The following is a 22,964-nucleotide window of genomic DNA, read 5'->3' as shown; positions in this document are numbered from 1 at the left end:
AGGAAAAAAAGAAAACTTTTAGAGAGAAAGAGCCTCTGAGAGGAAAGAGTACAAAACTTATGGAAAGGAGTTACAAAGGAGGGCAAATTGGAGGAACAGACAGCAGTGGAGTGGGGCTAAAACTCAAAGGCAAAGCAGAGAGAGAGAGAGAGAGAGAGGCAAAGCAGTCTAAGCAGTCTAAGCGCAGAGGAAAAAATGAATGAATGAATTGAAAAGAAAACTAAAGTAGTAAAGTGGGTGGTCTTTACGTTACATACACTTAGTGGCAATGCTCGTGCGCAAACTCTCTCTCTGGGCTGTGAGTGAGGGGAGAGAGAGAGAGAGAGAGAGAGAGGACCCACAGTCTCTTTCTCGAAGGAATATACAGTGTGTGGTCTTTGTCATACTCCGGCATGCTTTCCTCCTCTCCATTTTCTAGGGTTTTACACTCTCCATCTTTCTCATGTTTTTATCCCCACGCCCACCCTTTCGGGCCTTTCCCCACTATCAATGTTCAAATCTCACAAAACCTATCTTTTTCAATCTAGTATTTTACATATTACATAACCAAACATAAAGATGTATTCCTCTACATCTCCATTTTTTATTCTTAATATCTTAACAAACTTCCGTTCATAAGATTTGAATTCAGAACCCTCTTTACTCAAATCTTGAAAATACTCGGTACTCTTCCAGTAATATTAATATATCTTTCAAACACAATATATGCGGGGTGCTCTTTCCACTATGTTAATATCTCTCATGTAAAAAAGGCCACTAGGAACCCAAATCTCTACTTCTAGGTTGTACGACACAAGCACCAGGCTAGTGGGCAAAAATGGTAAGTGCGATCGTCTTCTAGAAAGTGACACACAGAGAATAATACTTGCTTCTAACACTTGTTTATTCCCACCAAATTAAAAAAAAAAAATTAAAAAAAAGAAGGAAAAAACGCATAGCATCAAGCTCAACAATTGCTCATCCACTACTTGGATGTGACCATGTGGATAAGATTATATTAATCCATTGTGCTTTTGTTTAGTTGTTGATTAAGTTCATAATCCTCTTTCAATATATATTAATAATATTGAAAAGTTCATTTATGCCCATATGCTGTAAAGAGCACATTGAATTATACTAATAAATTTCCATTGCATACACTATTTTTATTTTTTTGACTGATTAATTAATGAGTTGATCTGTGAGGTATGCATGACAAGGAGCCGACCCATTTCCCTAATATAAGGGCGTCGATGTCTTTTTGAAATTTGTAGGGCTTCATGTTCATTCACTTAGACGAAACTTTAATTATACTTTGCTGGTTTTGTTTAATCACATAATTGACAACTTTGGCTTGCAGTACTTCTTTTCTGTCTCTCTTTTTTCTTTGTAAACAATAGATTTCCAATGTATTATTATGGACTGCAAATGTCGGGCGGAAAGGGTCCACTGGGATTTTGACTTACCTGGGTTATTGAGCCACATTTAGCCAAATTAAAGCCACGAGAAAGAAAGAAAAAGAAAAGCTATATCGTAACTAAATGGTTAAGAATAGTTACGCATGCACCCGAAGTCTTGTGTTCGAATTTTACCATATCACTCGTATAAGTAATTCCTTGATTAAAATGATTGTTGGTCCTCTATAGACACCAACATAATGCTAGGCCCATGTACAGCGCCTGATCGCAAATTAAGGACACAAACCTCACCAAGGGCTTTAGCATAATGTCATTGTCGCATTATGGACCCGCCCGATTTAAATGGGGAGATCGATTGATCCAAGGGCTATGAGACTAAAAGTACCAAAAAATCACATGCAATTTATTTATTTTTGTTTTGTTTTTCTAATAATGAGTGGTCCATGATTCATACTTCGAAAATCCTAAAGTGGATTGTATTGCACGTGTGCAACTCACGTGCTATATGAGATTTTGGTTCAAAGTGTCTTAGCGTGATTAACTTGGGACCAGGGGCACCCAGTGTCTTAGCCTTTTTGGGTTTACTTTCTTTTTTGGAGTTTGCACAGGTCAGGATTGAGCCCATACTTGGGGCTAAACGACTATCTTAGCTAGCCCATTACTTTAGAAGATGCGACCTAAACAAAGATAGAGTGTGTAACACTGTATCACAGCTCAAATATCAGTTAATTATAGTTGAGTTAGGTTTAGTTGTTAGTTCAGTTTTAGTTTTGTAGATGTTGTGGATTCAGTTACTGATGTGTGGCTGGTTTGTTATAGATAAGCCTGATGTATTTAACAGCTTTCTGGCTAGAGTGCAACCATTGCTGAGCATGGTTTATGATATTCGACAAATTTCGCAAATTCATTGAGGTTTGTGGCGATCTTTTTTCATGCGGTATCAAAACTACGCACTCAGTTGCTTCTTTTGTGTCAAATGGGTTTTTCATCGCCAGAATTGGGTTGTGCCTATTTTTCAGTTTCATGTAAACGTAAGCTTAATTATCTCTTTGAAGATAAATATGCATCTTAGTTCAATATAAGAACCCTACAATGATCCAAATAAATTGATTGACAACAAATATATATATATGCCAAGTATATATGGTGAGACAGGTAGTAGTCGTTTTGTTACATATATTGCTTGAAATCAATTCTTGGGCCGCAGCTCTTTCTTCGGCCAAGCTTGGACATTGGCAAGTTGTGCTTTGAATCTCTATTCTCAGAGCTTCTTCTCGCTATCTCCCTCATGGCAGAAGTTAAAGAGAGCTTAGGATTGAGCCTGGTGCTGTTGTACTTCTGGCAAAAATCCCTGTGAGAGATCACAGCTTCTTGCATGGCCGTACCATTTGGAGCTACCTTTTTCATTTTATCTTTGACAGCTTCTGAACAAAGCCCGCAAACCCATTTTCCTGAAAAAGAGTCCTCAACCTCATTGATATAGCCTGCGGTGCACTCCTCCTTCAGCCCACAGCATTCGCATTCTGCTTGCTTCACTTCATCAATTCTGGCAAGAACATTGCTACTTTCCAATTCCTGCTTGTACTTGTTTATTTCATTCGACACATCGGAGGTTGCCTTTCGAAGCCTTTGCTCATTCTGTACGCATGCACGCACACGAAAAAGATATATAGACATTAGCTTAAATTCACTGATTTATAAAAAAATCAAAGTGGAACAAGCAATACAATTGAAGATAACATTACCATGTTTGCTAATAGACTTGATAGTATGATATATGCTATATTTGTACAAGACATGCATTGGTATTTATATACAAAATGAGGGCGTGCATATAATAATATCTTCTTTTTTTTGGGGTATGGAGAGAGTCCTTTCAAAGGTTGAATCCAAGAGTGTGTAATGTCTAAAGTTTATGTAGATATAGTTTTCGATAAGTTTTCCTCAGTCGCATGCACTTTACAGACTGAAATATATAATTTTTTAATAGATGGGTGTTGCTTTTTCGTGCCACTATTATGCAAATTGCACCCCCTTGTTACCCAAAAAATTTAATTTATATGCAAATTGTACACACCATTTGTTAGCTGATTTGATAGCTAGGGCTCGTGTTGCACTTTTTTGACGGCCATGTATATATATATATATATATATTCCTTTTTTATTGAGGGTTTCCTCAAATAAGAGACATCCTTTAGGGTATCATGTGAATTTTTTTCTAAAAATTCAAATCATCTGTTTTTTAAGTCTACATTCATAGATCATCCTTGCAAAAAATTAGACAAATCAAAAACCGTTTCGACATCCAATTGTGTTTTACAAAATCAATGAACATGATACTTCAAGAAAGTACTAAAATTTCAATAACTCAATTGAGTGGTCAAATGATATCGGATTCAAGTGATTTTTTGTAAAGATGATCTTTGAATGATTATTTAAAAAATAGATGGTTTGAATTAGCAAAATATAATGCGGAGTGAGCCCTACAATAGTGTTCCTCAAATAAGTTATTTGAGGAATCCCTCAATAGAAGTTCTATATATATATATAACCATTAGCTTAGGTGATAATGTTTGATACATGCATGTAATTGTATTCAATTTTCCCACTCGTGAGAACTTCAAGATCTATGCACATATAAATAGATGTATATATATTTGAGAATTTAATCCGTGAGGCTTCAATGAGTCCATAGACTACTTTATAACAAGAAATCAAGGTCTTGGTTATTAATTTTATAAAATAAACAATTCAAATTATGAGATACATTATAGAGTATGTCCAAACGAATAGTTAGCGTCGTATTAATTTACTAAGTAATTAGCGTTTGAGCGAGGATGTTATTGCACCAACCATCTAGTTCTACGTCTCTTATAAACCCACGAAAGAAGTGTTCCATGCTTTTTGGTGTTCCAAATCCACCAATTGCACCGATAACGATACACCTAAAAAGAAGAAGAAACTACATCGATCAAAGCTTCCAACCATTTAACAAAGACGTGGAGAATGACCCATCCGTGGAAAACAAATGCTTAGGAAATCTTTAGTTGAGGGCGTTTTTGTTATTTTTAAGAAATAAACATAACACCATGTTGCTTGTGATCAATTTTTTGGGAGGGAATTGAACATTGACCTACTCTAATCCTAACATATATTATCCTAATTTCGAGGGTTAACGCCTTGTTTTGATTAGCTATACTAAATCTTATGCTCCGTTACTGCAATATATATTTTTATCATTATAGCGAGAGAATTGAAATTTGAAAATTCTTTCAAGATTGGAAAAAGAAGTGTCATTAAACTGAGAAATGCTATTACGTCAAATTTTGAATTATCTACCGATGACTGTTAGCAGGTGTAATTGTCCTTGTGATTGAGACATGCAATATCGTATAATGGACTTCAAGTACATTGGTTTACTTATTTGATTACACATACAAGTCTACACCGTAAGAAACATGACCATGCTCAAATTATATGGAGAAAGAAGAAACCATAAATTTGGCTAAAGGTAGCTTATTAGCCAGGTCCTAGAGTTAGAAGCTGAGTAATCAAACCATCTAGTTATAAAAGTTTCGGGTTTAGAGTTCAGGGTTTAGGGCTCAGTTCTTCTCGATTAATCGCAGGAATGCAGCTGGAGCTCCTTGTGATGGCATTATTCTTTTGAACACTCTTATCTCTAGGACTTGTAGACTTGGCCCTAATTTTTGAACTCCTTTTCAAGATCTCTTTGATGGCCTCAGCCTGGTACAAAACAGGGTATGCCCTGCCAAGCCTATTGAACTTGACACAATCACTGAAATGCTCATTGACAGCCTCTTCTCTTTTGCCTCCATTCTTCTCCATCTCTTCCTTCACAGCTTCTGCACACAGCCCACAAATCAGCTTCCCCAAAAACTGGTTTCGCACACGATCGATGTACTCGTTGGTGCACTCCTCACACATGCCACAGCACTCACACTTGGCATCCTCAACCTCAGAGATAGTTGGAAGCTGCATGGCATCAATGGCTTCTTTGGTGCTGGTGCTTAGTTCATCTGAGATGTCAGAAATGGTTCTTTGAAGGCTTCCCATTGAAAGCCTTGGTGGCTTTTGAACAGTGTTGGTGTTAGAGTATGAACCCCTTTGGTTTTCTCTGTTTGGTGGTGCCATGAGATGAGAGAATTAAGGGAGCAATGACAAAGAAGTGGAAATGGAGATGAAGTGAATTAGAGCTATGAGAGATGTGAAACTTTTTGAAATTGGGTTTGAAGATTTTTAGGCCCCTGTTGTGATTTTATATTGCTCTCTGTTATCTCTAGAGGGATGAGAGAAAATGTATGTGGACTATGATTCTATGAACAAGTAATTTTCAGTAATTAATGAATATGTGCAAGCAAGATATTTATCAAAAGCTAATTGCCCCTTTCTGCTTTCACTTTCCATTAAGAATTGTACTTGAAATTTTCTTTTCTTTTTTCTTTTCATTTTTGGGTGGTGGGCTCTTATTGTTGCAGCAAAAACTGAATTTTCTTTTTTCAGTATAAGTCATAGTCTAAACTAACAAGGAGAAGGGAGTTTCTCAAATATACGCACACAACTAAGATGTTATGGGAGTTCGAATCTAAGATCTCTGGTCTGCAAGTTAAGGCCCTTTTTATTGGACTAGACCTGTTGGCGCAATACAAACTTATTTAAAGTCCTACAAAATCTTGAATCCTTTATTTCAATTCATATGTATGATAAGGAAAAATGATGCTAAGTACCCAACAAATATAATAAATTCAAAAAAATAATTCCAACCATGAAAGCTTATTCTTAGTTATGATTTCGTTTTCAGTATTGGGGGAACAAGATATATTGTTAGAAAATGACTTGTATTATTTCCTCTGATATAAACACCTTTGGTGCCTAAAAAAGTAGATTAAAGAGAGCTCTAACTTCACGAGAAACAGAGCCAACCATGCATGTGAAAATAGGGTAGGGACAGAGTAGAGAGATAATCAGAATGGTGATAAAAGAGTTATTGTGGTCACAGGTATCTCGGAGAACTTAATAAAAAAGCACTTATATATCGATTGAGCTGTCAGTGTTTCTTTTGTTGGAGAGTAAATTTACAAAGGCTTTTAGTTTGACAGGGATTTACTTAAAAGCAAAAGCAGGAAGATGACCGCTTTTAACTGTTTTCTGAAGGCAACGTAAGAACTACATTAATATTGAAGGGGAGCTTTTATTCCCAAGTATTTGAACTTTGGACCAGGGAAAAAAAACACCAAATCTAAAAACCCCATAATCAAACCCACCCCACTGGGCTTCGTAATTTTTAAATATATTTTTATATATGGGCCACAATAAGATATTTTGTTTCAAAAATGTTAGTTATACCCAAGGTCTAAAATATCGATGGTTTTGGAAATATCGGTAGTCCAAAAACACGGAAATTTTGATGGAAATATCGGGATATTATCAATATCGATACAAATTGAATAAAAACCACGGAAATTGTAAGAAAAACTTGGAAATTTTTCTTGAAACTTTGGAGGATGTTTATTTAGTCAATTATCTATTACTTTATCACAAAAAATTGGAAGGAAATGCATTGCATGATGAGTTTAACTTATTTAAGTTGATTATATAGCGAGCTCACACACACTGCGAGTGTAGAAAATATGTAGTAATTAATGAAAGAATATTAAACACACCATAATCATTTATTTATAATGATTTACTACAGTATTTTACACTTTATACATTACATGGTAAGATTCATGAGTGACTTATTACCACATAGAGTTCCTATAAGGTTCAAATTTGAGTTATTTACACTAATACCTCTTGAGGTTTTCTGCTTTTTCACAAAACTCCTTGAGGTTTTATAAATTACAAGAACACCCCCTGAGGTTTTAAATTGTTTTCAAAAAACTTCTTTTCATTGATTTTTCATCCAAATATTGAAGCTTTTATACAAAAAAAATTCTCCAAATGACAAAGTTGGCCGTTGAGATTATATTGCATATACTTCATTGAGGTTAATTTTGTCATTTGCATAAGTTTTTTTTTAATGAAATCATCAATTTTTGGGCAAACAATCGACGAAAAGAGGTTTTGTGAAAACAAACTAAAATCTCAGGAGGTGTTTGTGTAATTTTTAAGACATGAGGGGATTTTGTGAAAACACAAGAAACCTCAAGGGGTATTAGTGTAAATAACTCTTCAAATTTTTCATTGTCTTCATCATCTTGATATTATTGATATTTATACGATATGCGTATGGATACGTTCCAAAATATCATTGACCTCAAAAAAACGATAATATCCTATATATTTTAGACTATGGTTATACCACATTGTGTGTCACCTCTCTAATAGAGGTGGGCTCCACTTCTATTAGAAAGGTGGTATGCAAATGCGGTATACTTAGCATTGCTCATTATATTTTGGTTCGTCAGTTACACTGTTTCCAAACAAAAATGAGAGTCATACCACATTATATACAACCTTTCTAATAGAGATGGACCCCATTGTATTGGTGGGCTTCACCTCTATTAGAGATGTGGTACACAAGATGGTATGCAAATGTGATATGCCTAACATTGCAATAATAACAACATAATTTTAGTCATAGTTAGAGCATCTCCAATAGTAATAGTAAACCAAACTCTTCAAATTGAAGTTTGTTGACCTACGTGACAATTTGACAAGCTTTGTTTGTTGCTTTAATATTTTGTGCCCCATCAGACTCTTCAATTCAATTAATGAAATGTTATGGAAAAGAATGAAAACATGTGAAAAAAGTCTATGTATTTATTATTTGAAAAGAAAAAAAATATATGTTTTTAACATTTTCAAGGTAGGTTTTATTTTTCCAAGTAAAATTTAATGTTTTGAAGAGCTAAAGTCAATTTACTAGTTTTGAAGAGAGAGAAAGAGGTTGAGCTTTGATGATTGAGTTTGACAAGACTGTTGGAGAGCGTTTGATGATATGGCTCACCTAATTTAGCATTCCAAAGCTTTTGAAAAGGCTGTTGGAGGTGCTCTTAGCTTACGGTCACAAAACTATCATTTATACATTATTAGAGCATCTCCATTAGTAGTAGCAAATAAAACTCTTCAAATTGAAGTTTGTTGACCTACGTGGCAATTTGAAAAGCCTTATTTGCTAGTTGAATAATTTTTGCTCCAACAAACTCTTCAATTCAATTAATTCAATATCATGGAAAAGAATGAAAAATATGAAAACATGTGAAAAATGTCTATGTATTTATTATATGAAAAGAAAAAAATGTATGTTTTTACATTTATAAGGTAGGTTTTGTTTTTCCAAAATAAAATTAAATGTTTGAAGAGCCAAAGTCAACTTACTAGTCCTGAAGAGAGAGAAAGATGTTGAAACTTTGATGACTGAGTTTGACAAGGTTGTTGGAGAGGATTGTTTTGATGTATCTCACATATTTTAAAATTCTAAAATTATTGAAGAGGTTGTTGGAGATGCTCTTACCATGTCAAAATTGATCCACAGTCCGTATGGTTTTAAAAATTTTGTTTAGGAACAAGTGCTCAAAATTCTAACAAATTCCATGCGGACTTTTTGTGGGTTTTCACACCTGGCTTCAGTTTTTATTTGAATAATTTTCTCGTGTCTTCTTTTCTCATTAGAATTTTGTGGTAATTTTCAAACGCATGAATAGTTTACGTATAAAATGGTTTTATTGTGAACATGGCATCATCCAAATTTGGTTGTTTTCTATATATAGCATATCAAGGTGGTGGGAGTCAATTGAGATATTGGAGAAAATTAATGGAAGAAATACAATTGATTTTTGCAACAACCCCACCATATACACTTCAAGATGCATTGGAAACTCAAATCGTTCCCTGCATTGGAATGAGGTACAATCCCTATCGCCTGGCAATTTGGTCCCATTGTCCTGGAATGAGATGAACATCTTATTCCATTGATCCTGAAAGTCATGAAATTCATATCAATCAAGAAACAACAAGATCTAGAAAGTGTCTAGTTGGTATTGCTTATTCACGTTCATAAGTGATTATTGTAAATTTTTTAAATGGCAAGCTCGTTCGGTAGAACATGTAAAAGTCACTTATTATAAGTAATTACTGTGAGAGAAAGCAATTAGGGAACCTCAAAAATGCTACAACCACTCAACTTTTTTCTTCTTTTAGACTAAACCCAACAGTCTCTAAGAAAAGTATAATAATTATAAACTGTAAGAAATCTTCTAGAGATTAAAAATTTCCTGTCAAAAGGAGGACACGATCGTCCATAAGTCAGTCCTCGCTACCACGACATGGGTGTTCCATTATAGCGGAAGTTTGAAAAGATATACGCAATCAGTAAACCCACATTTACTACACTTCTCAATGTCTTCCTCATTGACAACTTACAAACGGTCGATGACAAGAAAAAAAACTAGGTGTGTGAAATGAAATTTACAGTTTCTTTGGAACTACCAATCAAAAAGTCAGAAAGAATATGCACATACCTCTACTGCTGCTGCCAAATCTTCAGTGCCCTCTTTGAATAACTGCAAAACAAGTTAAGTACGACAAGCAATTTTGAACAAAACAAATTTTGGAAAGACACATGTCATTTCCAGCTTTTGCGTTGGTAAAGTTCAACATCAAGTATAAGAAACAAGTTACAGTGGCTTAATTCCAGCTTCCAGAAGCCTAATGGTCCTGTAAAACATGCCTTGTTGTGGGTCAGTGGATCAATGGGTCAAGATGGATTATGGGCTCTTCTGGAAAATAATAATAATAATAATTGGATATGGACCAAAAGCAATATCTTTTGGATCAGGGACTAAACTTCACTGGGTTGTTCAAGTGTGTTATTGTTCAGAATGGGTTGGCCTAATATAAACCAGTAAAACTCTACAGAAAAAATAAATATAAATATGTTAATCTTATCTTACCATAAACTTGAAATATTTGAATCTACTAACAGATTTTAAGAAATACTAATTAATAAGATTATTTTTACAGATGAGATCTTACCCATTACAAGTTTGAAGAATGAAATTTTCAAATTAAACCATCCTGAAGAAAATAGTCCTTGCATTGCATGCCTTTTATTATTTTGCCTTTATTTGAATCGTAAAATTTGTGTAATAATTTATATTTCTTGCATAGCACTCAGAGTCAAATATATCGGAAATATTTCCTACCTTAAAAACTCAATCAAAATCGAGAGACAAGAAATACTTTATTACGAGTTTGGATTATTATAACTTTTCCTGGAATCCAATTGACTGACAAGTGCTTATTTTTTAAAGCATGGGTTTCTAACTTTTCCAACTTGCAATGCAAAAGAAGTATAGTGTGCAAAATCCCCCACTAATTGAGACAAAAATGTTATATCTCCCCCACCCAAACGGAGACCAATAATTCGAGATGCCCTTTTTTTCTTCTTTTGAACGTCCATTTTGGTGCTTTATACCACAAGTCATTTTCAAGACTTCAATGCTATCTGTTTTATACTTGCACTCCTTTCCTTCCTCTCTTTTCAAGTGTCGCTGTTTTGAAAGTTACATGCACCACTAAAAATACATTTATAATTATATTTATATGTGGCCTTTTAGCCTCTCAAATTTGCTTTCAAAACTAAGAGAAGCAGAAGATCCCACACCTAGTTTCAATATGCTGATCTGTTTGTTTATATCCGTGAAAATACTTGTAGACGTGGGTTTGATCAGTTGATATTACACCCAAATTCGAATGATTCATGTAAATTACATTCATTTAGAGTTGTTTAAATTAATTTGAATAACAAAGACAAAGTCAAAATGGTACCACAACCAAAAAAAGAAAGGAAAAATATTGGACCGACTTGGTCATTTTCTTCCACGAAATCGTTGTGATGGTATGGGAGGGAAGATGGTGTCCATAAATAAAGAGTGGAAAGTCTCAAAGTCAGGCGATTGAATTGATATATCATAAATTCTGGTTTGATAATTAATAAAATAAAATAAAATAAAAACAGATAATCCTCTCCCTGTTTTTCTGGCAGGGGACACGTGTTGGAATATGAGTGACGATAATCTAGAGAATTAGCGAATTTTTCTCACATACATACTGTTAACGTGTCATTGGGTACTTTGCTGTAAATCCAGATCCTATTTCGCTGGGCTAAATCCGTTGGCACGATAATCCAGAGGTTTATCTCCCCCTGCGATGATATGTTCATGCATGATTACGTGGAACACTGGAGGGCTAGTAGCTTTGTCTCCAGTTTTGATGGCGTTCATGAATTAAATTGTTCTTTTCTCGCTGCCAATTTGCTTAAAGGGCTCGGCTCCAGAATGGCGGCTAAAGGATTTGCCTATTTGGTTAATTTCATAAATATAACTAATTAGATTTAATTTCTCTGTATTTTAAACTTTATATTTTAGGAAAATTACAGCATGACTAGTTTTCTTTGTGGTAACGACAGCCTGACTCCTTGAGATTTAAGCGTGTTTCCTCATATACCCTTTGGTAATTTTCATTCCAAAAAGATCCTTGTTCATTTATTGCAATTTTAATAAATCCACTTGTATTAAAAGGTTAATTACATTTTTCGTCATTGGTATTATGGTCAAATTTAATTTTAGTCACCGAAATTTAATTTTTCAATTTTAATCACCGTATTTGTAGCTGTTAGCAAATCAAGTCACTTCATTAATTAAAAAATATTTTTTTAATATTAATCTTGCCAAATGATCAATTAGATGTCACTACAAATTTGATTTATCCACTCTTAAGCACCAAACGTGTTCAGTGGGAGCCGAGCTCATTAGCCAAGCCAGAGTATATTATTGCACAACGAATTTCCACAACGGCCTTCCCAAAAATTAATTATCTTGGACGTAGACCTTACCATCAACGAATAAGTTTCTTCAATCTCCACCGTCCCAGCCGAAACCTCCCAAACAAAGTCTCACTATCACCACTGCATCAACCATCCAAATTCCGCCACGTCACCAAATACACACCAATCACCGCCTCCTCGTCCTTCCCGCTCCCTCCCGGGACCACATAGTAATCAAACCCCAAATCGAAACCGTCAACCCCCGGGGCCCACCGAAATCAACGCCCCAGATTGACCGCTGCGATTTTGCAGAACATAACGTTATAAATTCCCACAAAACGCGCTAAAGCTTTTCTCTTTCCTTCTATTTCGTTTCCTTTTCCTCTACCTCTGCGTTTCTTCGAGCGAATCGAATTCCCGGATCAATTCCACGCCCTCACTCTCTCTCCGTCGCTCGCTCTCAATCTCCACCGTCGATCCGTTAGCCATGTCGACGGCGGAGATGGAGCAGCTGACCTCCGGAGCCAGCAACCGCATCATCCCGCTCCTCAAAACCCTAAGGGCGGTTCTTCTCTTCGTCCACACCTTCTTTCTCTCCCTGCTCCTCTTCATCCTCCCCCGTCATCGCCGCCGCGGAATATCGGAATCGCTTCTCGACGCGCCGTCGTTGAAGAAGCGGAAGTCGGCGTGGAAGAGAGAGGAGGAGGACACGCTCAGGCGGAGAGCGTTGGCCGAGTGCTATGGCACCGGAGACGAGCACTGCCCCTACCGTTCGGCGACCTTCTTGTTCTTCGGCGGTAGAAACAACGTCCTCTTCTGCCGGTCGTGGGTTCCGGTCTCCAGTACACCGAGGTAAAATTCTCATTGTTTCTATTTTATATCTATTTTTGGTTTTGTTTTATTGAAATTTTTTTATGGTTAAATTTTCTGAATCCGTGCGCTGCGTCGTTAAGTTTTATGCTGGTTCGGGGGCGTTTTAAACTAAAATGAGTAGCTAAATTTTTTTTTTCTTGGGGAAAATATGCATATAATAGTCGTTTTTGTTTTGCTGATAAAATTGTGGCGCACCAGGGAGTTACAGTAGAGGAAAGGAATAAGGGGCTGTGGTGCTGATTTTGTGTGGTTTTTCCTTCTTCGCTTCTCTTGCATGTACAGTTTTGGGTTCCTTGTTGTTGCTTCTATTCTGTATGGTCTTCACAAATTTGTTCTCGTTGTCCTAACTCTTGAGTACTTTGCTCTGTAATTTCAGGGGCATTTTGATCATCATACATGGGCTTAATGAGCACAGGTAAATTGTTCAGGAGCTTTTTTTCTTCTTCTTCATTTGATTGTTTTTTTTCCTTTTTCAATTGAAGTTTTTTTTAAATGTATATTTTTTTTTCACCTTTGTTTTCAGTGGAAGATATGCTGATTTTGCAAGGCAACTAACCTCCTGCAACTTTGGGGTATATGCAATGGACTGGATAGGTAGCTACATTTTTAAGATTGTAGTCATTTTGGCTCTTTCACTTTTATAGTTCAAACTCGCCTTCTTCCTTTACCTTCTGAGTCCAATGGAAGAACGTTTCCCAGACGTGTGCAATAGATGCCTATGATAGAAAACATGAACACGGCTACTCAATTCTGAATGATTTCATAAGTTGTTAGGTTACATTTATATTAATGTATTGTTCTGTTTGTGGTAGGTCATGGTGGCAGCGATGGATTGCATGGATACGTCCCTGCACTTGACTATGTTGTTGCTGATACTGTAAGTTTGGCAGCAAAATTTCCGTTCTATTATAAATCATGGAATTTCATTAAACTCAGCATGATTATCCGCTCATCTCAATATTTAGGATTTTCTGTATGAACATAGCATCTATAGACGATGGTGGGAGCATGGTTTTCTCTTATTTTTTGTACTTTTGGTTCCAAGTGTCTCTTTTCTTTTGAACCCCATTATGGTGGTGACCCTGAAGCTTGACAGTTTGATCCTCTTTTAATAGGCGGCTTTCTTGGAAAAGATTAGGTTAGAGAACCCTGGAGTACCATGCTTCCTCTTTGGTCACTCAACGGGAGGAGCTGTTGTTTTGAAGGTATGCCATAAAATAATGTACAGAGCATCCAGCTTCGTTGATTTTGAATTCATTGTTAAAATTGTTGAACCTTTGTGTAGGCGGCATATTCCCCTCAAATTGAAGGAATGGTAGAGGGCATTGTGCTGACATCACCAGCTTTGCGTGTTAAGCCAGCACATCCAATTGTTGGGGTATGTTCTTTACTGCCTCACAGGCTATGTATATTGAGGCTTCATCTTTTAGGCAATTTTATCATCCCCAAGAACTCCTTTAAGATGTGTTAAACTCATAACGATTAACTAACTTATGTTCTGGTTAGGGTTGCTCATAAGTGTCATATGATGTTTGCTTGCATTTCCACCATTGATTCATGGTTACATATTACAAACTTTTCTCTGATGTTGTAATCTAGGCTGTGGCTCCAATTGTCTCTTTGGTTGCTCCCAAGTTCCAGTTTAAAGGTGCAAACAAGAGGGGTATTCCAGTCTCAAGGGATCCTGCAGCATTGGTGGCCAAGTATTCCGATCCCCTGGTCTATACTGGCCCGATAAGGGTCCGAACAGGCTATGAGATATTGCGAATCTCCACTCATTTGACACGGAACTTTAAGTTTGTGAGCGTACCCTTCTTTGTTCTGCACGGAACTGCTGATAGAGTCACTGATCCACTAGCCTCCCAAGATCTCTATAATGAGGCAGCATCAGAGTTCAAAGATATAAAGCTCTATGATGGTTTCTTACACGACCTTCTCTTCGAGCCGGAACGTGAAGAGATTGCACAGGATATAATAAATTGGATGGAGAAGAGATTGAGGGTTGGCGTGGAAGATGATGTTAACGTCACATAATTCTTTACCCACCCCCATTCCATCAGAAAAAATAAAAATAAAAAATTGAAAATTTACCCATGTGTGGAGGGGGATCCACTTTTTTGAAGCAGTTAGGCCATATATTACGTTTAGATTTTGAAAGTTATTTACGTGTTTGTGGTTTGCTTGTCATCGTCAAAATCTGTATTTAATAGACGAATTCAATTTACACGGTGGCTTGTGATCATTCTGGTTGTATATTATAGATCAATGTTCATCTTGGCTGAAAGCTATTGTTTCGTATTTTTTTCTTCCCTGTGGTACTTTTTGTCGAAATCGTGTTTAATTCTCATTCTCTAATATCGCTTGTATAAAATATTATTGTAGAACATAACTTGAAATAAAACATTCAATTCTTAAACATACTACAATGTTGTAGTCTTGGAATGATTTACATAATATATAAACACACCAACAATTATTAGCAAACAACAATTATTGTTACCCAGTGGTAGAAAGAAGAGTATGCTCCATCATCTTCTCTGCCATCAATTGAAGAGAAGAGTCAAGGTATGAACGAAAATCATTCAATCCCCACCCTTCAATCGGATCGCAAACAAACGACCACTCGATCTTGCACCCAATGCTACCATCTCCGCCGTTGATCGGGACTACTTGCATGACCGCAACATACGACTTAAACCCGAGATTGCTGTCAATAATCTCATAGCTCAAACACCGTTGGATTGGATCAAGGGACAGTAGCTTCTCTTTGGCCCACGTGATGGTGGACTCATCATTATCGATAGGAGCACGGGCGCAGTACCGGATCAGACCCGGTTGGCCAGGGACGCCATCCACTTGGTAACACGTGGCAATATTTGGGAACCACTTGTGTAAGCTGCAGAAATCGGCGAGGAGAGGCCAAACTTGTTCAGCTGATGAGCCTTGAAGATGAGCAGAGGCTTTGCCTTCCCATTTGGACTCTGGAATTTGATCTTCTGCCATGAGAAAGAAAACAAATGGAAAGAATGGAGAGCGATAAAATGAGAAAGTTGAGTGCTAGCTCATCACAATTTACAACCACAAAAGTCAAAGATTCTTTTTTTATTTTATTTAAAATGTTTTGATTCCCATATGCGATATGCGTTGAGTGGAGTGGAATGGAAGTTGGGTTACGTTAGACTAAAGAACAAGTCATAAGAGATTTACCAAAACAACCTCATCAATATTAATTGGGAATCTCATGATTGTGTCCCATGTTTTTAATCGGTTAAGTATCGGTGCGTTGGATTGTTCTAGGTGATAGATTGAAAATACGAAAGAAAATCTTCGAGTCTCCATCCCTCAGCCGGATCACAAACAAACGACCACTCAATCCTGCACCCACTGATGTCGTTTATGGGCACTACTACTTGCATTGTTGCAACATATACGACTTGAACCCCATGTTGTTCTCCAGCATCTCATAGCCCAAACACCGTTGGATTGGATCAATCACACGAGTAAACATGAAAAAGAAAAAAAAAGAAGAAAAAATATCAATTCATTATGAACAAGGTGATTGGGTTTACCAAAAACAATATCGCCATTTATATTCAAATGCTTTGATTGAGTGATTGATGGCAAGTGGGAAAATTATTATAATTTTGGTATGATTGAGTCTCTGATCCTCAAGTGTCACCAATTATTTACTCTCTCTCTCTCCCCTTCTTCTTCTTCTTTGACTTAAGCAATTATTTTATGTAAAACTAGCCTCAAAAATACACATGTTGATTAATTAGATGGCTTGTAGAACTACTTAAAACCAACTTATAAGATAGCCTTAGTTTTCTTTAGACGACAAGCCAGGTCAAACCATCCGTCAAGCCAAAAAGATTCAAATAAAACCAGATGATTTATTTCTATTCAAAATCAATTGGCAATTTATTGTGTTGTGGAGCGGTGCAAGACATGTCTTCTAAGGTTGTATATACATGTATTGGTTATTTTCTATAAATAGAAAACGATATAGAAAGATCTAGAGGAGCCCCTCATAAATATGTAAATAATTGGACTAACTTCTTGGGGGACCTCGTGCTTATTGTAGAGACTATCAGTGTCCAGCGATGCCTTGTATGACAAGCCTGTAAGATTTGCATTCTAAAACGAACTCTAAAGATGGTCTTCTAATCACTTAAGGATAACTAGTTCAATGTCAATTAGGATTACATGGATCGATTAATTTTAAGGCTTGATAAATGACTGTTTCAGATAAATACAAGCGCTTAAGGTTTCCTAACTCTAAATGGATTGAGATACCTAATCCTTTAGGTTAAAGGAGTTTAAGTAATCCATGATGAGGAGGATTCTTAAACTATGCCTATAAAAGGGAGGTCCCTATGCTAACGGCTATTACACACATTCTCCCCCATCAAGAAGAGATTAAAGAGCCGTATGCTAACAGCTATAGAATTCCAGTTTGCTTCCAGTGCAAGAAATCAAAGTTCCTGCTGCAATAATTCTCACAATGTCGGATTAAGGTATGTGTTTTGAGTATATTAACCTAATAAAGTTTACAAAGCCTAACATATATAACTGAGCTCTCATCTGCTGGCAATTTTAATTTCTTATATTAAGCTTTTTCCTTCTAGAATGTGAAGTCACATTGATGGTAGATATTCAAACATCAGGTAATTGGATCAATCATCGGTATATTCTCTTTGACTTAGTTACTTGACGGTGATGATGATCAACAGTATAGCCGCGTGTAGGCGCCTCGTATACAACACTATAGCTGCACGACTATATTATTTTTTTAAAAACAATTAAAAACACCGAGTCTAGGCGAAATAGAAAATATATGTATTCATGAGTTGCATGTTATAGCTAAATATTTTTAACTAAATCGTGTTTAATTTGGGGAAAAAAAGTTAAAACAATTTTAAATAGTATAGCCGCTCGGCTATACGCTTTAAATAATTAAAAATTAAACCGTATAGCCGCCCGGCTATACGTTTTAAAACAAAGATTAGCTAAAAATAAATAATATGTAGCCGTGCGGCTATACTCTTTAAATATTTGAAAGTGTAGCAAATTAGCTAGGAAATATATATATATATATAAAATGTAGCCAATTAGCTAGGAAATATATATATATAAGTGATAATCTACTCTAGAGGGATATGTAAACTTGAGTTTAAGTGGGCGAGTTCATTATCATGATTAACAGGGGTAGAGCTGGAATCGTAAGGTTGAAAGGGCTGAAATAGAAAATACAAGTATTCAAGAGTTGCATATTATAGCTAAATATTTTTAATTCAATCATGTTTAATTTGTTGGGGTATGTGTTGTGTAGATACAGCTGCACCAAAATGGATTCAGTTGCATCCTCAACTTGTGATACTCGCAAGTGCACGAGCCGTTCGGTAGTATAGCGTATGTAAGTGCGAGGTCGATCCCACGAGGATTGGTGATTGAATGATTCAATTCATTTTCCCTACACAAAACAGAAATGAAAAAGAAAGGAAATAAATACAACAAGAAAAAAAAAGGAAATAACTCAAGCAAATAAGTTCTCAAGTTCAATTTAGATTAATGGATTGATTCTAGCTAAAGTATGATTAAGCCATGGTGTGTGGTCATAACCTTGTGTTCCTAATTCCCTAATTTGATCATTTGTTGTCTAACCTAAAATTAAGCATTAGGAACCCATTAAGCATAGAAGAACATTTTAAACAACCAAGTATGTATCTAATCCCTGTTGTCGAATGTCCATACATACTCTTCCTATTCATAGTTCAATTCGAATTAAAGCATGGTGTATACTCTTAATTCAAACCAAGATAGCTAACATGCAAGCCTAAATGGTGATCAATCATTCAAACTAGCATATTAACTTATAAGCATAATGAATAAGAACATGAACCATAATTGAAACTTGGAAACTAATCAAACTTGAAACTAAAGAAAAGAATTTACATAATGAAAAGTAAAGTGGAACTAAGAAAAACTTAAGGAGAATTTCAGCACAAATATTTCATTACAACAATTGAAAACTAGAAAATGAAACTAAGAGAATTTGAGGGAGAGAAGGGAAGGGAGCTCTAGAGAAGTGTTTGAGAGCTCCCCCCCTTGGGGTGTGTTTACAAGCTTGGGAAACCTCACTATATATAGGCCTAAGGAAGCTGAAAATCTGAATTAAGTATGGCTAATGCATACAACACTTGTTTTATAAAATCTGAAATGGTTGATGCACTTCACTAATGCATACAACACTTCCATTATAAAATCTGAATTGGTTGATGCACTTCACTAATAAATCCCACCAGCAGCCCTAGCTCATCTTCATGTCACCATGACCAAGCTTCCAACCAGAAATAATAGCTCATCCTGAGGTCAGCATGACCAGCAACTTCAAGGGCTTACGAATTGGGCTTCCCTTAAGCAAATTAAGACTTTAAGCACTCAAACTTGAAGTTCAGAATGTCTTCTTTCCAGCCATATATCATTTGGGCCAATCCAAGGTCGGAGGAGGAAGTTAAGGCCAAAACAAATTGCTAACTCATTTTGCGCGCTGATAAAATCCATCCTGAGCATGGCTCTGTGTTTGCTAGGTAACAGACTCCATATTTATTCAATGGGGCTGAATTTTGGATATGTTATATTACACACCCATTGGAACAACTTTCATGAAGAATGTGGCCTCATCCGAGCTATGTAGGTTGCTGAAACAAAGCTTGCAATATGACCTACGAAACTGGGCTGGCAGGGGACTGTAGCCAAAATTGAGTTTGTCTTTAAGCTCTTCATTCATTCATCCAAATTAGGCCCTAACATGCATGGATTGCATCATTTACTATCCAAAGCCCTCATTATTACCTAAAGCTCAATGAACTGAAAGATAAACACAAAAAGGATTAAAAGCACAAGTTTAACTCAAAAACATAACCAAATCATAAGCTAGAAGGGTACAAAATGATATGTAAATATGCACCGATCAGTATGTTCTTTACTGGCTCACAGGCAATGTATATTGATGCTTCATCTTTTAGGCAATTTTATCTTCCCCAAGAACTCCTTTAAGATGTGTTAAACTCATATCAATTAACTAACTTATGTTCTGGTTAGGGTTGTTCATAAGTGTCATATGATGTTTGATTGAATTTCCACCATTGATTCATGGTTACATATTACAAACTTTTCTCTGATGTTGTAATCTAGGCTGTGGCTCCAATTGTCTCTTTGGTTGCTCCCAAGTTCTAGTTTAAAGGTGCAAACAAGAGGGGTATTCCAGTCTCAAAGGATCCTGCAGCATTGGTGGCCAAGTATTCCGATCCCCTGGTCTATACTGGCCCGATAAGGGTCCGAACAGGCTATGAGATATTGCGAATCTCCACTCATTTGACACGGAACTTTAAGTTTGTGAGCGTACCCTTCTTTGTTCTGCACGGAACTGCTGATAGAGTCACTGATCCACTAGCCTCCCAAGATCTCTATAATGAGGCAGCATCAGAGTTCAAAGATATAAAGCTCTATGATGGTTTCTTACACGACCTTTTCTTCGAGCCAGAACGTGAAGAGATTGCACAGGATATAATAAATTGGATGGAGAAGAGATTGAGGGTTGGCGTGGAAGATGATGTTAACGTCACATAATTCTTCACCCTGTTGTGAAAATTGGACAAACACTTTCACTCACTCCCCTAATGATCTTGTTGTTGATGGACTTTGTGACACACACAAGGATGGATGAATCACACACACACACTTGAGAAACCAACCAAGCACAAAGTGACACAAGAATTTATAGAGGTTCAGTAATTGCCTATATCCTCTTGGTGATCCCCTTGAGAAATTCACTAATGAAAGAATAAGTTACAACTTTGGTTTACAAAGAAACCCCCTTAGAACTCTATTATCTCCCAAGCTCTCTTTTCTCTCTCACCCCTTTGCTCAACACTTTGATGCACTTGTGAACACTCTCACAACCCTTGGTGTTTCCCTCATTTGTGTCTAAACTCTCAAGACCCAACTCAGCTCCTATCTTGAACTGATTGCCCTCTCTCTCTTCCTCCCTTGGTAAGTTAAACCTCTCTTGGACACACTAGCTCCCAGCTACTTGTCCACTCCTTGAGAAGTAAAACCACACTATTGCTGTCTTGCTTCCTCTTCCCTTTAATACACAAGCCTTTGGACTTAGGAGAAGGCTCCATCTTTTCCTCCCACGTTCTCCCCTTGGTTTCCAGACTTGGACCACAACTTGGGCAGAACAAAGGCTAGGCATTGATAGCTGCAACTTCAGCCACCCTATCTAGAGCTATAGGGTAGGTACTCTTTGAAACAAGTCAACAATCCTCATTCAATGGTGCTCCAGCTTTTCCAGCACCTTGGTAGACTTCCTAGAACCCATAACACACCTTAGAGACTCGAGGGATTAGGTAGGGAACCAACACATGTGAAGACCTCTTGAAAAACGCGTGGAAGAAAACAGCACAGCATCACTGGCGACCGATCGCCCGTTACTGGCGACCGGTCGCTCGTTACTGGCGACCAGTCGCTTTACAATCTGCCTGCAGGGGACCGGTCTCTTGCACCCTGCGACCGGTCGCTGGTCACGATTTTCTAGCTCTTTTACAGACCTCGAATCTGCTTCAAAACGACCGGTCGCCAATACCCAGAGACTGGTCGCTTCCTCCTTCACTTGCATACTTAATGTGAGCCATTTTTTCCAACACACCCACCCCCATTCCATCAGGACCAAAAAAAAAAAAAAAAAAAAAAACCATTTGAAAATTTACCCATGTGTGTGGAGGGAGATCCACATTTTTGAAGCAGTTAGGCCATATATTACATTTAGATTTTGAAGTTATTTACGTATTTGTGGTTTGCTTGTCATCGTCAAAATCTGTATTTAATAGACGAATTCAATTTACACGGTGGCTTGTGATCATTCTGGTTGTATATTATAGATCAATGTTCATCTTGGCTGAAAAAAAAATCATAAATAAATACTATTTTTTTATCATACCCTTTTTGTCATTATACACAATCACAGCACTTTTACAAGAAAGTTTGCCAATACAGATTATTAAACACGTTGCTGTGTTGCTGCTTTAACACTGCTTTTTATAATCACAGCACTTTTACAAATATAGATTATCAAACACGTTGCTGCTTTATTTCGCAGCTATTTATTCTTGCAGCACACCGGAATAAGTTTTTCACAGCAATACCAAACTAAGCCATAAACACACCAACACAACAATTAGGGTTACCCAGTGGTAGATAGATGAGTATGCTCCATGATCTTCTCTGCCATCAATTGAAGAGAAGAGTGAAGGTATGAACGAAAATCATTCAGTGCCCACCCTTCAATCGGATCGCAAACAAACGACCACTCGATCTTGCACCCAATGCTGCCATCTCCGCTGTTGATGGGGACTACTTGCATTACCGCAACATACGACTTAAACCCGAGATTGCTCTCAATAATCTCATAGCTCAAACACCGTTGGATTGGATCAAGGGACAGTAGCTTCTCTTTGGCCCACTTGATGGTGGACTCATCATTATCAATGGGAGCACGGGCGCAGTACCGGATCAGACCCGGTTGGCCAGGGACGCCATCCATTTGGTAACACGTGGCTATATCGGGGAACCACTTGTGTATGTTGCAGAAATCGGCCAGGAGAGGCCAAACTTGTTCAGCTGATGAGCCTTTAAGATCAGCAGAGGTTTTGCCTTCCCATTTGGACTCTGGAATTTGATCTTCTGCCATGAGAAATAAAACAAATGGAAAGAATGGAGAGCGATAAAATGAGAAAGTTTGAGTGCTAGCTCATCACAATTTACAACCACAAAAGTCAAAGATTCTTTTTTTATTTTATTTAAAATGTTTTGATTCCCATATGCGATATGCGTTGAGTGGA

At 36.9% G+C, this 22,964-nt stretch overlaps 6 protein-coding genes across 6 annotated transcripts; 2 read left to right on the top strand and 4 right to left on the bottom strand.

Annotated features, from left to right (window-relative positions):
• Positions 1-2,567: 2,567 nt before the first annotated feature.
• Positions 2,568-3,074, bottom strand: LOC110761216 (uncharacterized). The gene has a single exon (XM_021963642.1). It carries the CDS (start codon positions 3,072-3,074, stop codon positions 2,568-2,570), a length of 507 nt encoding a protein of 168 aa, XP_021819334.1.
• A 1,684-nt stretch (positions 3,075-4,758) lies between these two features.
• Positions 4,759-5,642, bottom strand: LOC110761300 (uncharacterized). The gene has a single exon (XM_021963748.2). The coding sequence runs from the start codon at positions 5,547-5,549 to the stop codon at positions 4,986-4,988; it is 564 nt and encodes a 187-aa protein (XP_021819440.1). The 5' UTR covers positions 5,550-5,642; the 3' UTR covers positions 4,759-4,985.
• Positions 5,643-12,530: 6,888 nt separating this feature from the next.
• LOC110761201 (alpha/beta-Hydrolases superfamily protein) lies at positions 12,531-15,357 on the top strand. The gene is made up of 7 exons (XM_021963627.2): positions 12,531-13,038; positions 13,436-13,474; positions 13,583-13,653; positions 13,872-13,936; positions 14,175-14,264; positions 14,345-14,437; positions 14,659-15,357. Exons 1-7 carry the CDS (start codon positions 12,674-12,676, stop codon positions 15,091-15,093), a joined length of 1,158 nt encoding a protein of 385 aa, XP_021819319.1. The 5' UTR covers positions 12,531-12,673; the 3' UTR covers positions 15,094-15,357.
• A 92-nt stretch (positions 15,358-15,449) lies between these two features.
• Positions 15,450-16,126, bottom strand: LOC148297991 (lachrymatory-factor synthase-like). Its single transcript, XM_088246970.1, has one exon. The coding sequence runs from the start codon at positions 16,060-16,062 to the stop codon at positions 15,556-15,558; it is 507 nt and encodes a 168-aa protein (XP_088103096.1). The 5' UTR covers positions 16,063-16,126; the 3' UTR covers positions 15,450-15,555.
• A 3,897-nt stretch (positions 16,127-20,023) lies between these two features.
• LOC110761214 (caffeoylshikimate esterase-like) lies at positions 20,024-20,691 on the top strand. The gene is made up of 2 exons (XM_088249299.1): positions 20,024-20,035; positions 20,299-20,691. The coding sequence occupies exons 1-2, from the start codon at positions 20,024-20,026 to the stop codon at positions 20,689-20,691; spliced, it is 405 nt and encodes a 134-aa protein (XP_088105425.1).
• A 1,339-nt stretch (positions 20,692-22,030) lies between these two features.
• Positions 22,031-22,896, bottom strand: LOC110761176 (lachrymatory-factor synthase-like). Its single transcript, XM_021963595.2, has one exon. It carries the CDS (start codon positions 22,811-22,813, stop codon positions 22,307-22,309), a length of 507 nt encoding a protein of 168 aa, XP_021819287.1. The 5' UTR covers positions 22,814-22,896; the 3' UTR covers positions 22,031-22,306.
• Positions 22,897-22,964: the final 68 nt, after the last annotated feature.

The sequence above is a fragment of the Prunus avium genome, chromosome 1, assembly GCF_965620075.1.
Source record: "Prunus avium chromosome 1, drPruAviu1.hap1.1, whole genome shotgun sequence".
Lineage (NCBI taxonomy): Eukaryota > Viridiplantae > Streptophyta > Magnoliopsida > Rosales > Rosaceae > Prunus > Prunus avium.
The sequence above is the reverse complement of the archived record's forward strand: the minus strand, read 5'-3'. Positions and strand labels throughout refer to the sequence as shown.